The sequence below is a fragment of the Lates calcarifer genome, linkage group LG16_LG22, assembly GCF_001640805.2.
Source record: "Lates calcarifer isolate ASB-BC8 linkage group LG16_LG22, TLL_Latcal_v3, whole genome shotgun sequence".
Lineage (NCBI taxonomy): Eukaryota > Metazoa > Chordata > Actinopteri > Centropomidae > Lates > Lates calcarifer.
In genome coordinates this window covers 25331779-25350950 of record NC_066848.1, presented here as the reverse complement: position 1 = coordinate 25350950, position 19172 = coordinate 25331779, and the positions used below count along the sequence as shown (strand labels likewise).

Below are 19172 nucleotides of genomic sequence, written 5' to 3'. Positions count from 1 at the left end.
GCTGACAAAGTCATGTGGCTGTTTCACACAATTAGCCTCAGCAACAGCTGAGCAAATTACCATGGAGTTTTATACAGATTGTTGCTGTGAAAAGGGATAGATTTATAACAGTGCTTTTCATTACAGTGCACACTTACATCTTAATCTGACAGCATTCTATTCAGATTTAGTAGTAGTTTTGAAAATGGAAATGCTACAAGGACCAATATAGTGAGATTACCATTGTGACTTACATGTAAACTGAGCAAGTTTCAACTAGTACAAGAGTGAGGATATACTGAAAAAATTCCAATATTATGGGGAACTATTCCTTGCATGTAAACGTACTATGCCAATCACACACACACACACACACACACACACATATATATATATATATATATATATATATATATATAAGTAGATAACTAGGGGATGAGGACTTACTCAAAGAGCTCTCTGTTGAGCAGAGCAGGAAGGTCATAGTCAACAGGCAGCTCGTAGCTGTGCCACAGGATGGCTGCTACACAGTGGAGGTGGGAGGGTGAAGGCATGAGGAGGCCGTACTCCCTAAGTGAAGCAGAGGAAGAGCCAGCACCGGTCCCTGTGTATCCCATGGGACCACTCATCTTGTGAGCTGCCACCCGCGAAGAGTCATGCACCCACTGGAGGAGAGCCTGGATCCTGGTGGGTTAAAAATCAAAGCAAACTTGGATAAGTAACTTATAACAAGGTTGGGAAAACACTGCAGCATCCCACAATCCCATGACAGTAATAGATGACAAAGAGAGTGCAAGGACACTTTTTACTGTCAGCTTATGAGTCTGTCTGGAATATCACCTTGCCATTGGTTGTTTTTCTTATGGAAGTTCAACAACTGTTAGAGTCAAGGTAAAAGGATGTTAATGTACCTGTCTTTGGTTCCAGAGTCCTGTGTGGTGCCCAGCTGGTACAGAATGTCAATGGTGGAGTCTGAGGAGAGACCGTTTAGTCGTCCAAATAGCAGAGGACTGTTCAAATCTACAAAGACAGGAGCAAAGACAAAAATGAGGACTGTCATGCTGGACGGTTTATAGTAACAAAACAAAGATTGTCCAGATGATTTTCGATCTCCTGTGACCTACCTTTCTTATATTTATATTTGGGTGGGTCTGAAATTTTACATAATGACCTGAACAGACACTCGATACTTTATCAGGTCTGGCTACTAAATGTCATTTATTAGGAAATTTCTCTATGTTTCTTTCTGACTGTGCCAATCAACCTCATTCATGTGTATTATTAGAAAACTGCAGCCAATGCAAGCATAAGCATGGCAAGCTAACAGTCAGAATAAGTCAAATAAAACAAAAACAAAGTCTTGAGATCCAATAGGTCAGGTGTGCCTCAATAAGGTCTTAAAGAGCCAGTTATAGGACAGGTTTCATTCTCAGCTTGAGGCTTGAACAGCTCTTCTATTAACCATAGATCTGGTACCAAATTCTATTGTACCAAGAAACATGCCATTTGGCAATTACAGTTATTAAAATTAAGCCTTACCAAATATCTCAACAGTCTGTGAGGCCTTGCAGAACAAAACCACTACAGGGCACAATATCTGAAATATGCTCCTTTCTATGTCTAAGTCTTTGCAAGATTTCTTAAGACCAAACATTTGGATATTTTTACATTTTTGATGTTGTTTAAGGTCCTGTAAATCTGCTGTCTATTAACATTCAGAAGTAATGCAGCTGTATGTGACTTACTGGCAGGGTCTGTGCCAGAGGCAGCACAGTTCCTCAGAAGAATGTCAATGAGTTTGAGGCCAATACGTGTTGACTGCAGGCCGATCTTAACCAGCACAGCCTCAATGTTGGGGGAGTGCATCCCACAATAAGGTGACATGAGTAATGCTGCGCATGTCTGTAGCAGGTTAGCGGTAGGTGCTGCAGCACTGGCCATCATGGCCTCTAGGTCACTGACATGCGTCAGGCAATGGTGGAGAAGACGCAGCCACCCGATGCTGTACGGGAAGAAGGAAAAGATTAAAACAACACCCATATCTAACACAAAAGTACATACTCTCAAACCAGAATCAGTTTGTCCTACCTGGTTTTAGAGACCTGGTCCTCAGAGGGCAGGAAGGGGTTGTTGACAGTTGCAGAGGAGGTGTTACCAAATGCCGTCAGGCCTAAGAGTTTTATCTGAGACAGACCAAGGGTGCTAGCATCACGAGGCCGATGCAGCCTCAGGCAAACAGCAGAAGCAACCTCCGCCTTGACCAGCTGGATCTTTATGTACGTCAGGCCGCTGGTGATGACTGGTGTGGAGAGCGGCAGCATGTTGACCCCGTCAGCACTGATCTCCACTGAGACCGAGGATGGGCAGGCTGGTTGGTAGAGGACAGGGACACAGTAAAACAAAGAAATCACATCGGAGTCTTCATCCAAGACAGAAAAAAGGTTTTCTTGGAAAAATGGAAATACTCTTTCCAAAAACTTCAATTATCAGCTATAACATTAAAACCACTGACAGGTGAAGTGAATAACATTGGATCATCTCGTTACAATCCAATGTTCTGCTGGGAAACCTTGGGTCCTTTATTCTTCTGGATGTTACTTTGACACGTACTACCCATCTAAACATTGTTGTAGACCATGCACACACCCCCATGGTAACAGCACTCCCCAATGGCAGGAGCCTGCCCCAGCAAGACAATGCTCCCACCACACCACAAAAACTGCTCAGAAATGTGTCAAAGAACACAATAAAGAGCCCAAGGTGTTTACCTGTGCTCATAATGACGAAAGTAAAAACATGTTTTCAAATTTTTTTTGGATGAAACTAAGTCATCAAGTCAAAGGAATTCTAAATAGACCTCTGTGATAAAGCTGTGATTAGGCATAGATCAGGGCTGGTGTCCAGCCATTTCTAAAGCTTTGACTGTTCCCAGGAGCACAGTGACCTTAATAATTCTGAAATGAAATAAGTTTAGAACCAACCTTTCACTCTTTCACTCTGTCACTCTAATAGAGCTTCAGAAATCCTTTACAGAGATGTGAGAAGTTGCTGGAAGGATGTAATCTCAGCAGGATTCCATCTTCCATCTTCTAACTTTATGGTTGAGTGGTTAGATGGAAGCCAATTTGAGTAAAAGGCACATGGCAGCCTACTTAGTGTTTCAGAATTGAAATGACTTGAGGACAAGTCTCTGACTGTCCTTAAGTGGCCCAGCCAAAGTGCAAATGCCAAAGAGCATCTGTGGAAAGACCTGAAGATGGAAGTTCACGTACACTTCTTGTCCATCTGGCAGGCCAGGAAGAATAGGATAAACTGCCCAAATCCAGGTAAAGCTTGTAGACTTGACCAAGAAGACTAGAAGCTGTAATTGATACTAAAGGAGCTTCTACAAAGTAATGAATTAAGGGTCTGAATACATTTTGATTTTGATTTGACTTTTGATGAATTTGCAAAACAAAGCATGTTTGCACTTTAAGTGGGTTATTGAGTGTATACTGATGGGCACCACTCTGATGTTTGATGTGAACACTAACTGAAGCTGCTGACCTGTATCTGCACAGTTTTATGCACTGTTTTGCTGCCACATGATTGGTTGACTGGATAATTGAATGAATAAGCACCCATACAGGTGTTCCTAACAAATTGCTCAGTGAGTGTATATGTATTGCTACTCACTGGCTAGAGAAGCAAGGTGTGGTTGAATGTGGAGCTCTTTGAGCAGCACGGCAGCAGGAAGGTGAATGGTGAGGTCACACCAGGCCTCCTCTGGCAGGAAGATGTAGGACCAGGCTGCTGAGCGGGCCCGACGGTGGGGCGGCTGTGGCCTGGAGAAGGACTTCTGCTGGCTGCGCTGTGGGGCTGCTGGATGTGATAGTACCTATGTGGTGGAGAAACAGATCATTTAGAACTAGAAAAGAATTCATGTATGTCTGTAAATTCTGTTACAGTACAAATGTTTTCCCATAGGATGTAGAGTAACTGAAAGCACCTAAAGGAGCAAAGTTGTGGAGTCCCTCAGCGTTGTCTGGCTCTGAAGTCATCACTCTGGCTTTGAGGTTGCCATCTGCTGCCTTTCCAGGGCCTGAATCCAAGAACTTCATGATGGTGGACACCATGCTGCGTGCTGTGTTCACAATAGCTCGAGTACTAGTTACCATGTTGTTACAGATTAACTGTACACCACCTGGTAAGGGACAAGAAAGTTATGGTATCTTTAAAGTCTAGTTTTCAAAACTGCTAGAATCCATGCTTATGTTCAAGCATCTGCATGTTCAGCAAGTTAAACCTTTTGACGTTTACCCTGCTGTGCGGTACAGTGGGGAAAAAAGGCATACAATGCCAGTGAGGCTCAACTACTAAAGCATGGCTCAGAGTGACTACACCCTCAACAACAGAAAAACCCTTCTAAGAAAGTAAAAGAAGCCCAGTCAAGTGATGTGTATACACCTACCCATATCATGGAAGGCTTTGAGAGCCTCGCTGGTGTCTAACACTCGAAGGATGAACCACAGTAGAGGCTCCGACAGCTGACATGTAGAAAGAGACCCCTAAAAAAATCATAAGAAAACACATATAAAAGATGTGGCATTGTACTACTTGTTGAATTTATCCAAGAGGGATTTCAATATCAAATAATTAAAGCCCAAACACTGAAGTTTAATGCTCACCTGTCTACCCATGTAACCACAGGCCATGTATGTGAGGATGGGCTGTAACATGACCTGGACCGAGGTGGCCCTCTTACTGAGTGTGGTGAGGATAGTGAAGAGGCCGTCACCCACTGAGATGGCATCCAGACCTCCATGGAAGTTCTCATGTTTGGTCAGGTGAAGACCACTAGCTCCTGAAGAACAGAGAGGACTGTAAGCTGGCAGCAAAAAAATCTAACTCAAATGATTATCCCCTGATATGTGTATATATATTTTTTTCTGTTCACTGGTTTCCTACGGGATCAATTCACCCCAGCACCAGTAAAATCATGTTAAAGTGGGCATGTAAGCTCACAGTTTTTATCTTGTCATTTTACTGCATGTCAGTCAGAGGTTAAAGCAGCGTGTGTCACTCTCACTAAATATACAAAAGAACAAAATGTATCCTCTTACAAACAAAACGTTGAATTAATCTAATATTAGCAAACTCTAGCTAAGTATTGTGTAACTTCCATTATCAAGTCAGTTTGCTGACTTTGCATCTCTACTCAACTGGCACTACAACAGTTACACAACATCAATCAATATCTGATAAATGTTACTTGTGGCCATAGCTGTTGCAGGACATGTGAAATTTACCTTCTCATTCAGAGAATTCTTTTTAAAATTACTATCATGTGTGTTAGCCTCTTGGGATCAGCTGTAAAGACTACAAATCACTCCCATCATGTTTGATGTTTACATATTAACATAACTGGTTATTTGCTCGTTATCTTTTTATAATTCAAGTTACTTGGTGTTATTTTAATGTGTTCTTTACATTCAATTTTTTTGTTATGGAAAAAGGCACTGTATTTCATAAATTATTGACAGACTATTGATTGGTAATGTGGCTGACTGTTGATTGAGGAATATTGCTTGAAACTTGTATCCCTTGTTATCACATTACAAAACTGTTGCAGTAAACACGTTAGCCTGTTATAGCATTAACCTGTGGTCATGTCTGTGTCCACCAATATTTACTTTCCTTTTATCTCTGTTATCATCTCCAGAAACTAGTGAGAAAAATATCTTGCTCTTCAGCTGCTAAATGCTCCGGAAAATGCAGCAGAAGTATAAAACTACAGAGCATAAAAAGACAATAAACACGACAGGACCTGCAGGGTCATACAGTAATTCTCTGAGGGTTTGTCTTACCTATGATCATGGCCATGGCACTGCTGTTGCACTGGCCCAGTGCTGACAGGATCTGGCTCATTATCTGCTGATTGGCTAGCACCAGGTCTGCCACGCCTGCAGGAGGACCCTGACTGGATGTGGATCCACCACTCACGCTTTCTTTGCTGCCACAGACCTTCTCCTCATCAGACACGCTGCTATCAGCTGCTCCACTGCAAGCCGGCGGCAGTCGTCCACTGAACTCCCTGTCTCCAGACAGTGGCAGCTGCACTAGCACATTGACCAGTTTAAGCAGGTCAAACATTAGCTGGTCACGTGTGGTCTCTCCACATACAGCCTTTGCATCTCCTGGACGGATGATGTTGGCAAACAGACCACCAAAACAAGCCCGGGCACCTACAGAGCTGTCTGAGCCACTGCGGGAGACCACCTTATCAGAGCAGGTAATGTAGTGGTGAACCAAGAACGTGATGGACTCGATGACAGAGGAGATGGTGGCCACTGACACCACCTCAAAGTTTTGCTCCAAAGTAAACTCCAGCAACTTCACCTGGGCGTCCAGTGGACCCTGACCTGACTGGAATGGACCCCTGAAGGTTCAAGATTAACCATTAGTTCCCAAATACCACTTTTCATTCACTTGTGATTCTTGTCAGAATTACTCATTATAGTTGTAAAATGCAGACAATGATTCAAAATAAATTTTTAGAGAAACAACAGCATACCTCTCAGAGGACAGGATGTGCATGAGTTTGAGCAGGAATTCGCTGAACATCTGTGGACAAGTGGAGGACAAGTGGACCTGCAGGCGGCTCAAAAACTCGTGCATGGCCTGGGTGGCAGTGGGTCCCACCTGAGAGGTGTGCTGGCTGGTCCCGTTGGTGCTGCTGCCGGACAGGAAGCGCACCAGGACATGAACTAAGGTGGGATCAGACACCATCTGCTGTGCTGTGCTTTCCTGAGAGCTCATCCCGTTGCTGGAGGCTGGAAGTTCAAACGCAAGATTTAGAAAAAACACTCAACACCAGACAATTTCAAGGCAAAAACATACCATTCATAAACCTAACCTGTGCATCCTTGCATAGAATCACTGTGTAGCATGCAGATCTCCTGACTTCCCACATATTCTAGTGCTGTACACCACTGACTACTTTCAAAGGCAACAATGGGTGTTTAAATTGAATTCCTGTCATTTATTCAGCCTTTGGTTTCCAGTTTTTCTATTACACAATGGAAATCACCTTGCAGAGACTTTAAACTTGTCATGACATTGGCAATCAATCAGTGTTGTCCTTGTCTGGTCAAAGTTACTGTATGTTATTGTCCTGTGGTAGTTAATTTTTGTGTGGGGGGCATTTTGCTCATCAACCCCTCAATGGTACATTCAAGGATGCTTTGATAGCCAAAAAAGAGCTGAATAAGTGGGGTTTTACAAAATTTCTTTAAACTGGGGAATTTTGGAAATATTGAATTAGAAATTAGAATTGAAGTAGGGTAATTTATATTTTATATAAGCAGACCTAATACAAATTTTAAAAATTGTCATTTTTGACTTTGATTTATTTGTGAGCAGAACTTTAATCAATTCCTTAATTAAAAAACATGAATGTTGAATAAACATATAAACATGGTGTTAGCTTGCTTATATTTAGCATATCTGATTTACTGGTTAGCTAGCCACTTTATAAACACATTTTGATTTATTTTTTGCTGGTTAAACTTTAATACCATAGATCATCAAATGTATATATATATCCTGTAATATCATCAAAACTGAGCTGACTGGATGTAGTCTGTGGGCTCAGATGCAGCAGTGTGGCTGCAGTGAGCAGGATTCTAGAAATGATCTGTGCATGTGATGGAGGAATGACCAGTGCAGGGAAGAAACTCAACTGAATTTACATTAAATTTAGTTGTTTTAGCCAAGATTATGCTGCAAGATGTTTTTTTTTCCTCCAATTACATTTACGATTCCCTGTTACAGGCTCAATTCTGAAAATTCCCAGAATTTTGCCAACCCTATGAATAAGGAAAACATTCATGAGCTATACTGAGCTATACTGTAGTTATGCTATACTAAAGCTCATTCTTAAACAACCAACCAAGTACACATGGCCATTTAAAAAAGAACAGTTGAGTCTTGGGCCATATCCATGATCCACGTCCTAACTTCTAAATTTAGGAGAATAAAGAAGAAATTCAAAAACACACATCAGCTCTAACTGTCAGGACACCTGCGTTTTTGGTGTAAAATAACTCACAAAGGATTTTAGCATTTCTGTAATATTTTTGTATACAGTCTAATCTGTAACTTACATGCCTGTTGACTATATTGATGAACATTTTATTTCACATTAACTGACACAGACAGGTGTGATCAGTCAATCATTGTGGACATAATGACTAAGCACTTTCATGAAACACACTCGTGCACATAAAACAAACTGTCTGTTGGAGAGGAGGACTAAAGGTGTGACTATCTGACTGAGTGCTACAACTTTTCACAGGTATTGATGACACAGAGGGAAACCAGAGAGAGTGGAGTACTGACCACAGGCTGACATGTTAGTCATAAGAGTGAGAGAGTGCAGCACCAGACACCATGTTCTCAGGGAGGTGTTGGGGTACCACGCCAGCACTGTTAGGAAACTGCTGATGGATGCTAGACACACAGAAAAAATACAATGTAAAGCAATGTAGCAAACTCAGCTCCTGCAGCACCACATCACAGGTATACGGGGAGAAAGCATGTGGAGGAGTCCTGACCTTGGTTGAGCGGGATGGTGGGTACTCGGCTGGCGTTGAACAGAAAGATGTCTGATCCACTCTCTTCACTGCTACCAGAAGATGTGTTGAGGCTGAGTGTTAACCACAGCTGCAGCAGGGATTCCAGCTGAGGGACAATAAAATGTGTTTCAAAAGTCTTTCAAATCACTTTGTTCTGTTCTGTTATACGTAAAATGGCACAGAGTTGAGCTCACAAGGCATCTTAAGTAAATGTAAACATTATTCAGTCCCTAAACTCAATGAACTTGACTATGGGAGAAAATGTACCATTTTTGTCTTACGTTATGTATTTTTGTCATTGTACTCACATGGAATACAATATTTATTGGATTTAATGAAGATGTAATAATGGACAACCTGAATTATACTATAGTAAAGCTAGAAACTAGGTGTTTTTCTGTAGACCAGTGCTGAAAAAGCTAAATGAAAGCCCCTCTGGACAGTGGTAAGACAGTGATATGGCTTAGTATGCATGAAGATTTTTGGTGCTTCCACTCATATTAATATTAATACCAAGATGTGTTAAATGTATCTTGACACAGCGTGCCCAAACAGAGTGTTATCTGACCTGTACGTGGTGGACCTGCAGCATGGAGAAGAGCTTGTTAAAGCAGGCACTCAGCATGGGGATGGACGAGGGCTGGACTATGAGGCTGCTGCCTGGAGGAGAGCCCCCTCCATGGAGAGCCCTCAGCAGGGAATCATCAGTCCCATTGGAGGCCTGGCTCACTGAAAGACAGCAAACTCACTTTATAGCCACAATACAGGGACGGAAAGAGTGTATTCTGTCTCCAGGTTGTTGAGCACTCATGGTCACCTACAGACAAGAAATGACAACTTCCTGCTTTACTTGGTGTTTGTGTTGTTACCTGCAGATGAGCTTGAGGTGAGGGCTTGAAGAATGGAGTCAGCCTGTAGAGTTGCCATCATTTTGAGCATCAGTTCAGCCTGCTGTTCAAGGCCCACTTCTAGCCGGGCATCCAGAGCTGTAAAACAGAGAGACATGAGGCCAAATGTTACATGGAAAGACATTAAAACATAAGAAGGATTGGCAAGAAAAACATTATATATATTTGGGCAAAATTCTGCCTCTGCTCACCCTGTGACACGGAGACTGACAGACTTTGAGAACCAGGCTTCTCAGTAGCAACTGGAGGTTTGGACACAGGGATACCAACCCCTCCAATGTATGGGTTGTACCCATATGTGCCATAATCAGCACCCCAGTAGTCATACCAGGTGCTGCTTATAGGCTGAGAATGGACATGAGAGGGAGGGGATAGGAAACATGAGGATAAAAAGGTTTTACATCATTCTGCAATTTCTACATTAATCTCAAATCCCCAAATGTCAACGTAGGTGCTCAAAGTAAAGGCTGTTTCTGAGGCACTATTTAGTTACTACATTACACATAATTAATTACTAAATTTTTAGATAAAATCAAATCGATAAAATGAGCAAATTGTACAATCTGAAGTTGTTGTCATCAAGCTTTTGAATCGTAATTAAATTAAAAAACTAATCAAACAATTCAGGCATGCACAGCTGTGTGCCAGTTCAGGTTGGTGTAATGCAACAGAGCATTAACACATACTCTGAGAAATTGGAATGTTATGAAACTAAGTTGTAATCCTGTGAGAAAATCTCTTAATATGAGAAAACTAATGCTTTTAATTTTTTAGAGAAAGTCATATTTAATTTTTACATATGTCACTAGACAACATCCACATCCTTCATTTGACACAGGCTGACACCTGTTTACTACAAAGGAGGATGAAAATCATTTTTAACTATTCTTTTATAAACATGACTTTCTGTTATGAAATTACGAATTTTGTGAAATTGAAAAATTATCATTTCATTCATATTCAGTCTTTTCTATTATATTTCCCTCTCACTCTCAAAGGTGAGTCATTACAGCAATACACAACTAACAAGTGGTGACAGAGTAAGGATAAACAGAAAGAATAAAAGAGGAGAATAGAATATCAAAATCAACGCACCTTAAATACTTTGGCAGCGAGCGGATCTTTTTCCAAATCAATATCTAAAGGATCAATATCAACATCCATCAGGTCTTGTAGCAAGTCAAAGTCTATGTCTTTATCTTTTTCCAAAGATGACAGAGGTGGAGCACCTTTGGATAATGAAAACAGCTTTAATATTGCCAAGCAAGCACAAATATACAAGCAAGAAACTGTTTCTTTAGCACTTTACTGGGCAATTTTAATGCCGATCAAGCAATTAGCTCTGATACTCCTATACTGGAGGGAGAGTCCAGACACAAGACACAGTGTTTCTTTGTGGGAATACAGTTATGTTATATTCTCTAAACAAGCGTTTAGGTTTCTCCGATGGAATGTTAACAACACACCAATATAAAGATATAATGACACTACTACTTCAAATGGCAAATTTCCCAAAACGCTCTGAATCTACATGTTTGAACTCCTACTCCAAAAGGAACAGAACATATAGCTATGAAAAAAGAGAAGAAATTTTAACCACAAAAATACTTTATATTGTGATGACAGAAAGTGTGGCTTCATATCAACATCTGTGTGGTGTTGTGAAGTGTGGAGAATGGACGGGGCTACCCACGCACTTTGGAATACTGAGGAGGTCGAGGTAGTACCTGCGATGATATCAGGTACCAGGGCTTCGTCAATGCTCTCTACCAGGGGAATAGGTGCCGGCTGCGGAAGGGAGTCATCAGAATCAACCCCCACTGAGGAGGAAGATGCCCCAGCCTCCTCAGCCGCCACCTCATCCATGACGTCCAGAGAGCCTGGAGACAGCAGTTCACCTGAGATGCCAACAAAAATGACACTTAACTGTTTGTTTAACACATATATATGCATATATACTGTAGGTGTGTGTTGGGGGGATAAAGTGAGAACATTTTCAACATGGCCCCAAGACAAATAAACTAAAAACACGTAACACGTGCTCTACCTAGGCACAGCATGTTGCTTTGGCCAGGATGCTAACGTCAACATACTAATACGTTCATTATGACTATGTAAAAATGTTGATTTTTTGCTGATGGAAATTTAGTTTTACACGTATTTGGTCATAAACCAAATTATTTGACAAAACACATTTCTGATCTGATAAAAAAGACTTAGGATGAAAATTATTACAATTTATTCTCAGTATGACTGTGTGAACCAAATGTCACAGTAATCCATGCCAATCCATCAGAATTCATCCTCCGTGGAGCATAACTATATGTAGTAGCTGTGATATTTCAGTCTGGAAGAGAGAAGTAGGGTAGACCAACAGACCTACTGACACACTCACTAACAACACTGTAACACCACCCCTGACCTAAAAACCAAAAACTACATCAGTAAAAACTAAACCAAATGACATATATCCACATTAAACATTCAGTAAAAACAAACTGATGGTTTGAGTAAAATGGGCTCTTTTACCCAGTAAATAAGCACCAAAACTGAATCCTCTTGTCTTTGTCAACTTCAAGGATGTGTAAGAGTCACAAATGTCACAGCAATGTTATCTCTCTCAGATACCAGTCATGTAGAAACATCAGCATACAACAGATGACATTTAAAAGCAGCTAGCATATCCTTTACATTTACAAAATAAACAAGGCCTTAATATGGAGCCTTCAGGATTCAGAGGACTCAGACATAGGATTATGCAAACACACTGTTTATCAAGTCCAAACAGATGTGGCACTAAATCACAAGCATACTAGACACACCTGCTAGGATGTCCTGTAGCATACACGTGAGGGAATACTGTGCCCATGCACCACCCCAGGAGATGTCCCCCCGGTTGAAATCTGTCCCTACAAGTAGGAGCAGCAGACGCTCCAGCTGCTGCTCAGACACCACCTCACACAGGTGGATTGTGGGTCTTGTGGCGTTGGCTATCCTAGCAAGAACCTGGAGGGGGGGGGGGTAACAAAAGTATTTATTTATGAGCATCTACAGTACTTACAGATTCCTACATTCAACAGGTGTCAGATCAATACCTTGCAGACAAAGAGCAGCAGGTCAGCATGGCAGGTGAAGTCCATGGAGAGGAGGAACAGGGCCAGCTTCTGCACCACAGAGATGCAACGTTCATGGGACAACGTGAAGGGCAGAGGTTCTACTTCTGGGGCTTCTTTGGCTGTTGGGGACTCAGTGTCCAATGTGGAACGGGGCCATTCAGCTGTCCGCCGCAAACGGATCAGGTCTTTAAAGTGCTGGAAGAGGAAAGGAGGGCAAACGGGTTGTTGTTTTAAATAGTATAATTCTTTGTTTTTACTGTAAAGAACTTTGTAACTATGTTTTGAAAGGTGCCATTTAAAAGTTATTATCATTATCACCGTTATTGTTGTTGTTATATCCTCATGGACTTCACTGAAAAGCCACATCTAATGGATTTGCCTAATTTCCTATCTCCACTATGTGGCAGGTGAATTCATATCATAACAGACAGAAGTGATGGCCAAAACTATAAACCTACCATTTTAATGATCAACTTTATGATTGTCTTCAAACTTTCACACTTTTAAAATTAAGTTTTGATGTAAACCAAAAACACTGAGGCAAGTCACTGCAAAACATACACTGACCCCTCTCTAGTAAAGTCATTTCTGTGTTGCAGACTGTGTGTGATGAGCTGCTCACCTTGGATGTGGCTTGCTTGAGTTTGGCCTGTTCAACCAGCAATTTGTAGGAGGAGCCTTTGTTGCTCTGGATTTTCTCCTTCTCGATCTGCTCCACCAAAGCTTTCTGTTTTGCTTTCAATAGATTTAACTGCTACAATAAAAGGGGCTTGATAAATATAAGCACTGCAAAAGCATTTGTTATAGACAACCCATCTTTTATGCTATAGCTTGATGAGAAAGGCAAATGTCAAACAAAGATGAGAAAAAAACTTTTCGTAGTGTTTAACACGCGACTTGTACCAACACTTGTAAGCACATTTTCATATATCACTCTGTATTTGGCTGTTTAAAAATAAAAATCTGTGAGTCTGGGTTTAAAGGTGTTTTTGTGTTGGAATGAGACACGTTTACCTGCTTGTGGTGGACGAGCTGTTTGCGGATCTTACGGGAGTAGAGTCGGTCCAGGCTGCTGCTGCTTTTAGCTGACCTGCTAGAGTTCTGAGACTGAAGGCTGTTATTGATGAAGCTCCACTGAATACCTTGAGGACAGACCAACAACAACACTAATCAGTTCACTGACGTGGGTTCAATATGAGTTAAATCTTACACAGATGCTGGAGGCAGCTGAAAAAGTCTGAACTAGATGTAGAGTTGGTGCATTCTGAGCGCTTTGAAAAACAAAAGGTGTAGATGGATGAAAGAAATGAAAACAGTGTGAGCCCTGAAAAGAGTATGCAAGTCTTACAACTGATTTTCAACAAGTCTACTCTCCTGCATGCAAAAGTGACTGGTAATTTGGTGATCAGAGGATTTTTCCAGGACCATTTTCAAAGGCAATCAATGTCCAGAGCATGCCTACACACCTGAATGAGATCTAAGTGGCGAAAGACTGAAACATTGATCAATAATTTGTCAAATCAAGTTGTGATGAAATGTGCATTTTTTCCTTTGAATTTTTAACACTAAAAGTAAATCTTGTGCAGTGGAATAAAAATGTGTAGGTCTCAGATGAAAAGTGTGCAGTTCATATACCTGTAAATGTTCTCTCCCGCTCTTTTCCACCAAGTTGCTTCTTTCCGCCTGAGGCCTCATCTTCTATACTGGCTACATAGTCCAACAGTCTAGAAACCAGCATCACTACCCAGCTGATCATGGGGATATCCAAAACACCTGGAAAATAATATGAATGTACACTTTCACAAAGACATATGGATGTCTGTCATTTCAGCTCCAGTGAAGCAGCTATAGGTGTGCTACATGCCAGACATGCATTTGTATACCTGCCACAGTTTGTTTACCTTCAGTCCTGCGCTGGGTAGCAGCTTGTGGCTGCTGCAAGGGAGAAAGCAGGACTGTCCAGGAGGTTCAGGAGGCCCTCCAACACACCACTGTTACTCAAGGATCTTTGGCCAATGCAGGACAAGAGCATGAACACCCTGTGATGAAGAAATGGATGGAAAATAGTGAGGTTACCATCTGCATCAGCCTCCACTGCAGCATACACTGCACACAATATACAGAGTCGAGCTAAGGCTCAGGTAAAAATAAAATACCAGGATTATCCTTCCAGTTGTTAACAGTTAAGCCAATATAGATAGAAAGAGTATAGATTTTGCATATCTGCAATTTAAAGCATTGAAAAATGACAATTTTTCGAGCCTTTCATAATTATCAATGTGTTTCAACACCCCTGGGGCGAAATTTTCACATATCGAGCAGTAACTGTTTAGGAGTCAGGTGGACCCTACCTGTCCTGGGGGAAAATGAGCAGTTGCTCAGAGTTGTAGAGCTCCTGCAGTACATTTGAGAGAAACTGGCCCCACCAACGTTCGCCCCCACAGAGCTGCACCAACAGCAGGCCGGCATGAAGACGAATCTTAGGCGTCCCACTGATGCAAAGGTGTTTGAATAGCTCCTCACAAGCCTGGGCATGGAAAGTACTCTGGAGCACCGAGGGCACTGAGTGGCCTGAAAACATAAGGACAGGTCAAAGGATGAAATGTGAATCCACAGTATTATTCAGGATGCTGTCCATCCTCAACTGGTTGAATTCAGGGGAAAAAATCCTATCATCTCCAAAATGTAACACTTATTAGGCCAGCAGACTCAGCTGTGCACGTTTACTGCTAACCGTTGTTGGCGTGCAGGAGGCTAAGCAGCGTGTCCAGCAGGTAGCGGATGATGGTTCTCAGCTGCTCTGTGGAAGAGTTGTGAACCAGCTCCTGGGCCTCCAGTGCCCCAGTCGTGGGGAGTGACTTGCGGCTGGCGCCTAGTGACACACGAAGTCGTTGGACGGCGTGGTGAGCTAGGTTGAGTTGCAGCTGCAGCTGGATACAGTCCTGATAGGCTGAGAAGACACGCTGGTCCTCTTCAACCACCTTGTCTGGTTTTCGCAAGAAGTACTGGGCGTTGTTAGCACTGTTGAGAGGCGGCAGGTCGATGTTCTGCAGAAGGGTCTCCAGTCGATGGCAAGCTAGATTGTACCTGGCAAAGAACAGGACGAGGGCATGGCAATTTAAGTCAACAGCAAGTTCCTTCTCTCTCTGCCACTTTCTAAATCCTATCTTTAAGAATTCCTATAGCTGATCCATTCAGTACCGTTGTCTCTGCCTCCAGAATAAAAATAATTACTAATAATTTGACAAAACTGCTACATTGAGTGATTTTTTTTGGCCAGTTGTGTGGCAGTAAGCCTGATGCTACTAATAATCCAAAGTGCATCCACGCCTGATTTATCTAATTGCTCTGTGCCATAGAGCTCCACTGTTGTCCAAAAACTACTGTGATGATATTCATTGCTTCGCTCATGCTTGAGAAAATGACTAATTACCTGCACTGGATGTCCTCCTGCAGCGCCACCATCATGGTCAAGTGCTGATCTACATCAGGCTGACTGGCCGCCTCGCTCTCTCCCCGCAGGGGATCATGCATCAGCTTAAGCTCGCTCTCCCACGGCAGGATGTAAGTGTGGCCATAGTAGAAGCCCAGTGGGATCTTTGCCCGAGCATTCGTGCTGCCGTAGCGACCAATCACTGTGATCTGATTGGTTGCGGGAAGCAAAAATGGAGAATACATAAATGTGGTAAAATAACAAAAGCACAAAAAACTCACAAAATCAGGTAAACCATCCTGCAAACAGACCTTCATGAACCTGCAGACAGGGGGAGGCAGCAGGTCGTGAAGAATGAGAGAGTGGGTGCTGATATCAGTGGCCACCACCAGCCTGCGCCCGTCCACCTCCTCACCCAGCGTCCAGATGTCTATGGACAGAGAGGCCAGGTCACCGCAGGTTGGGATCAGAACGTCAGTCAGGAGGACAGGACGACCAAAGTCCAGCGTGACAAAGCGACGAGCTCCTGGGGGGAGAGGATAACAGAAAAAATATATTTTGGTGGTTATCAGGGTTGTTATATGAAGTTGTCATATTGTATATTTTGCGAAAAGATGATTTGTAACAACGACATTGTCTCCTCTCTAAAAATCTTTCTAAACATTAGATTTACATTAGAAATATGAAATGTTGCTACATGACATACCAGAGTGCATCCGCTCTATGATGATGGATTGGTGTGGAGGCGGCTGCAAGAAGTGAGATGCCTGGGAAATGGCCAAGGCTAAACCACTACCCATGGGGTTCTGAGAGAAAGAGAAAATCATTGATAACAGGATTAAATAGGAAACATGATATGTTTTCTTATTTTAGTGAAAAGAAAAAACATTTATCATTTGCTTGAATGTATATAGTTTGGTAACCACACTAATTGTGGTTAACACTGAATGTTGCTTAGGCTGGGTATTATTTAAACATTTTCAGATCTAATACTGATCTCTCTCGTCTTTCTATCCAGTTTTTTGATCAAAGTAGTTTTAGTATAAAAAGAGAATTACAGACAGAAATCTTTTACCATACACACATAAAAACAGCTGTAATTTCTAAATGGTTAATGGGATATTTTTGTTGAACCCCTTGGATTAAAGCTGAAAGTCTACATTTCAATCACACGTTGATGGCTTCTTTTAAAAACTATTGTGGTGTACAGGAGCAAAAATACAAAAATTGTGTCATTGCCTAAATACTTACACACCTGACTATACACCAGCTATCACTAACCACGAGGCAAGCTGCATATTACTAACCGGCTTGGCTTTCTGTGTACTCTTGTGTGCAGCCAGGTTGACAGGTCCGGGGTCCATCATGGAGCCAGGGAACAGGTGAGCCAGCTCAGCGCTGAAGGCTGCTGACACCGCCTCGTTGGGTGGTGTTAGAGGAGGGGTCATGAAGAGGGGTGTGGTTTTAGGTGTCGGCGGAATGACGTCTGAGGGGTGAATGAAGAAGCCTGGAGCTGAGGAGGGGTTGGAAGGCACAGAGTTGTGGATGGGTCCCACACCGGAGGCGGCGGCGGCTGCAGAGGTGGTCTGATGCAGCTTGGCTTCCAGCTTGGCCTTCTGTTCTCAGCACAGACAAAGACTTCTTACTAACCACAAGACAAAACACTGGACGGGGAATCATAACTGCATAGTAACTTCCTGGTTACACCCCTGGTCATAGATAAGGAAGGGGTTTGTGAAGAAATGTTTCAGGTTGTCTCAACACACGATCTCAATTTCTGCTGGAAATGTTTGATATTTTGCAGAATGACAAAAGGAAAAATGACAGCTATGTCCTACATAGAGCCTTTTTTAAATGAAAGCAGCACAATCATTAATATACATTTAATCAAAAAATAATTCAATTCTCTTCCACATTAGTAGATTGTTTCACTGGCCAAGAGCTGTAGGTGCTGAATAATAAAGGCAGTTCTTACTGGGCTGACTATGACAGAGATCGTGGCACAATATCTATTATTCTCATGCCACATTATCTTAGCTCTTTTCCAGTGCAGGTACTTGATTCATAACATGAGGTTTCCCACTACATTTTACAAACTGGGACATTTAGGGCACACATCAGTTAAAAGAGCCAGAGTCAGACCAACTAAAGCATTTTTAGTATGTGTAGTTAAGCGGCTGTGTGTTGTATCAGCATGTCTGTCAGATGCTAAGAAATCTTGTGGTTACTGCAGTGTGACAAAACATCTGCTTGATCAACAATACCAAAAGCACTGCTTAGACCTATAGCAGCACTATGGAGCCGCTTTCAATGAGTTGGTCCCTGTTTTGTTTATTTTGTGTACATGTTCACTATACAGCATTAAAAACAACAAAGTGATGGTGTGGAGTTAAAAGAAACCCATGCACTCTGCATCCTAACTGCATTAGGCAAGAAGACGCTGTTATAAACATTTCTGGTGACTCTTCCCTGTCTATAATACCTCCCTGTGGGTAAAAGCTCAAAATGCAACTACATGTTACTGTAGGTTTGGTTAAGTTCCTGCAGTGCAAAAAGGGTTATGTAACCGTAACTTAGTCTTTCACCTGCTGCTGCAGCTTGAGCAGCTGCTGCTGTTTCTCCTGCAGGACCTGCAGCTGCTGCTCTGCTGACACCATGGCATGGGACAGTGACTGGAGTGCCACCTGGGCTGCAGAACTCAAAGCTGTAGAAGCTTCACCAACTGTTCCTGTTGACAGGCCACCCACCGCCGGGGTCACGCCAAATGTACTCACTGGGGTTTAAGAGTACAGGTTCAGGCAATGACCAGTTCATACAGTGGAACTTCAGCCAAAATGATTAAAATGAAAGATAAATTGTGTTTACCAGTAAACATGCTTGCGTCATCTCGTTCCACACGTGTGCCATCACTAGTGGAGATACAAGTAAAGTGCAAAGGCTCCACCTCCAGGAGTCCTGTTAACGCTGTGAAACTGCCCTCAGCTGCTGCACAGCTGCTCACTTTTCCATTACCTGTAGGACAAGGTTCAAGAAAAGATCTGAGCTTCAGGAGTCTCATTTAAAGCTTTAGAAAGTAACTTACTCCAAAACACATACTGATAAGGAGAAGTGCTCTCCCTGA

The 19172-nt window shown here is 42.3% G+C and overlaps 1 protein-coding gene across 1 annotated transcript in view; it reads right to left on the bottom strand.

The window, feature by feature from the left end:
* The window catches only part of birc6 (baculoviral IAP repeat containing 6), a 110810-nt gene that overhangs the window by 65851 nt on the left and 25787 nt on the right, over positions 1-19172 (bottom strand). The window contains 33 exon segments of the mRNA XM_018678888.2: positions 427-663; positions 891-999; positions 1725-1981; positions 2068-2347; positions 3655-3796; positions 3798-3856; positions 3968-4162; positions 4430-4526; positions 4647-4822; positions 5826-6397; positions 6533-6791; positions 8359-8469; positions 8574-8700; positions 9163-9323; positions 9464-9580; positions 9694-9847; positions 10598-10731; positions 11230-11400; positions 12325-12508; positions 12598-12813; positions 13241-13372; positions 13633-13760; positions 14254-14391; positions 14520-14571; positions 14573-14657; positions 14970-15189; positions 15353-15705; positions 16052-16260; positions 16363-16577; positions 16758-16857; positions 17359-17667; positions 18637-18824; positions 18917-19063. Of these exon segments, the coding sequence (XP_018534404.1) occupies positions 427-663; positions 891-999; positions 1725-1981; positions 2068-2347; positions 3655-3796; positions 3798-3856; positions 3968-4162; positions 4430-4526; positions 4647-4822; positions 5826-6397; positions 6533-6791; positions 8359-8469; positions 8574-8700; positions 9163-9323; positions 9464-9580; positions 9694-9847; positions 10598-10731; positions 11230-11400; positions 12325-12508; positions 12598-12813; positions 13241-13372; positions 13633-13760; positions 14254-14391; positions 14520-14571; positions 14573-14657; positions 14970-15189; positions 15353-15705; positions 16052-16260; positions 16363-16577; positions 16758-16857; positions 17359-17667; positions 18637-18824; positions 18917-19063 (6034 nt within the window).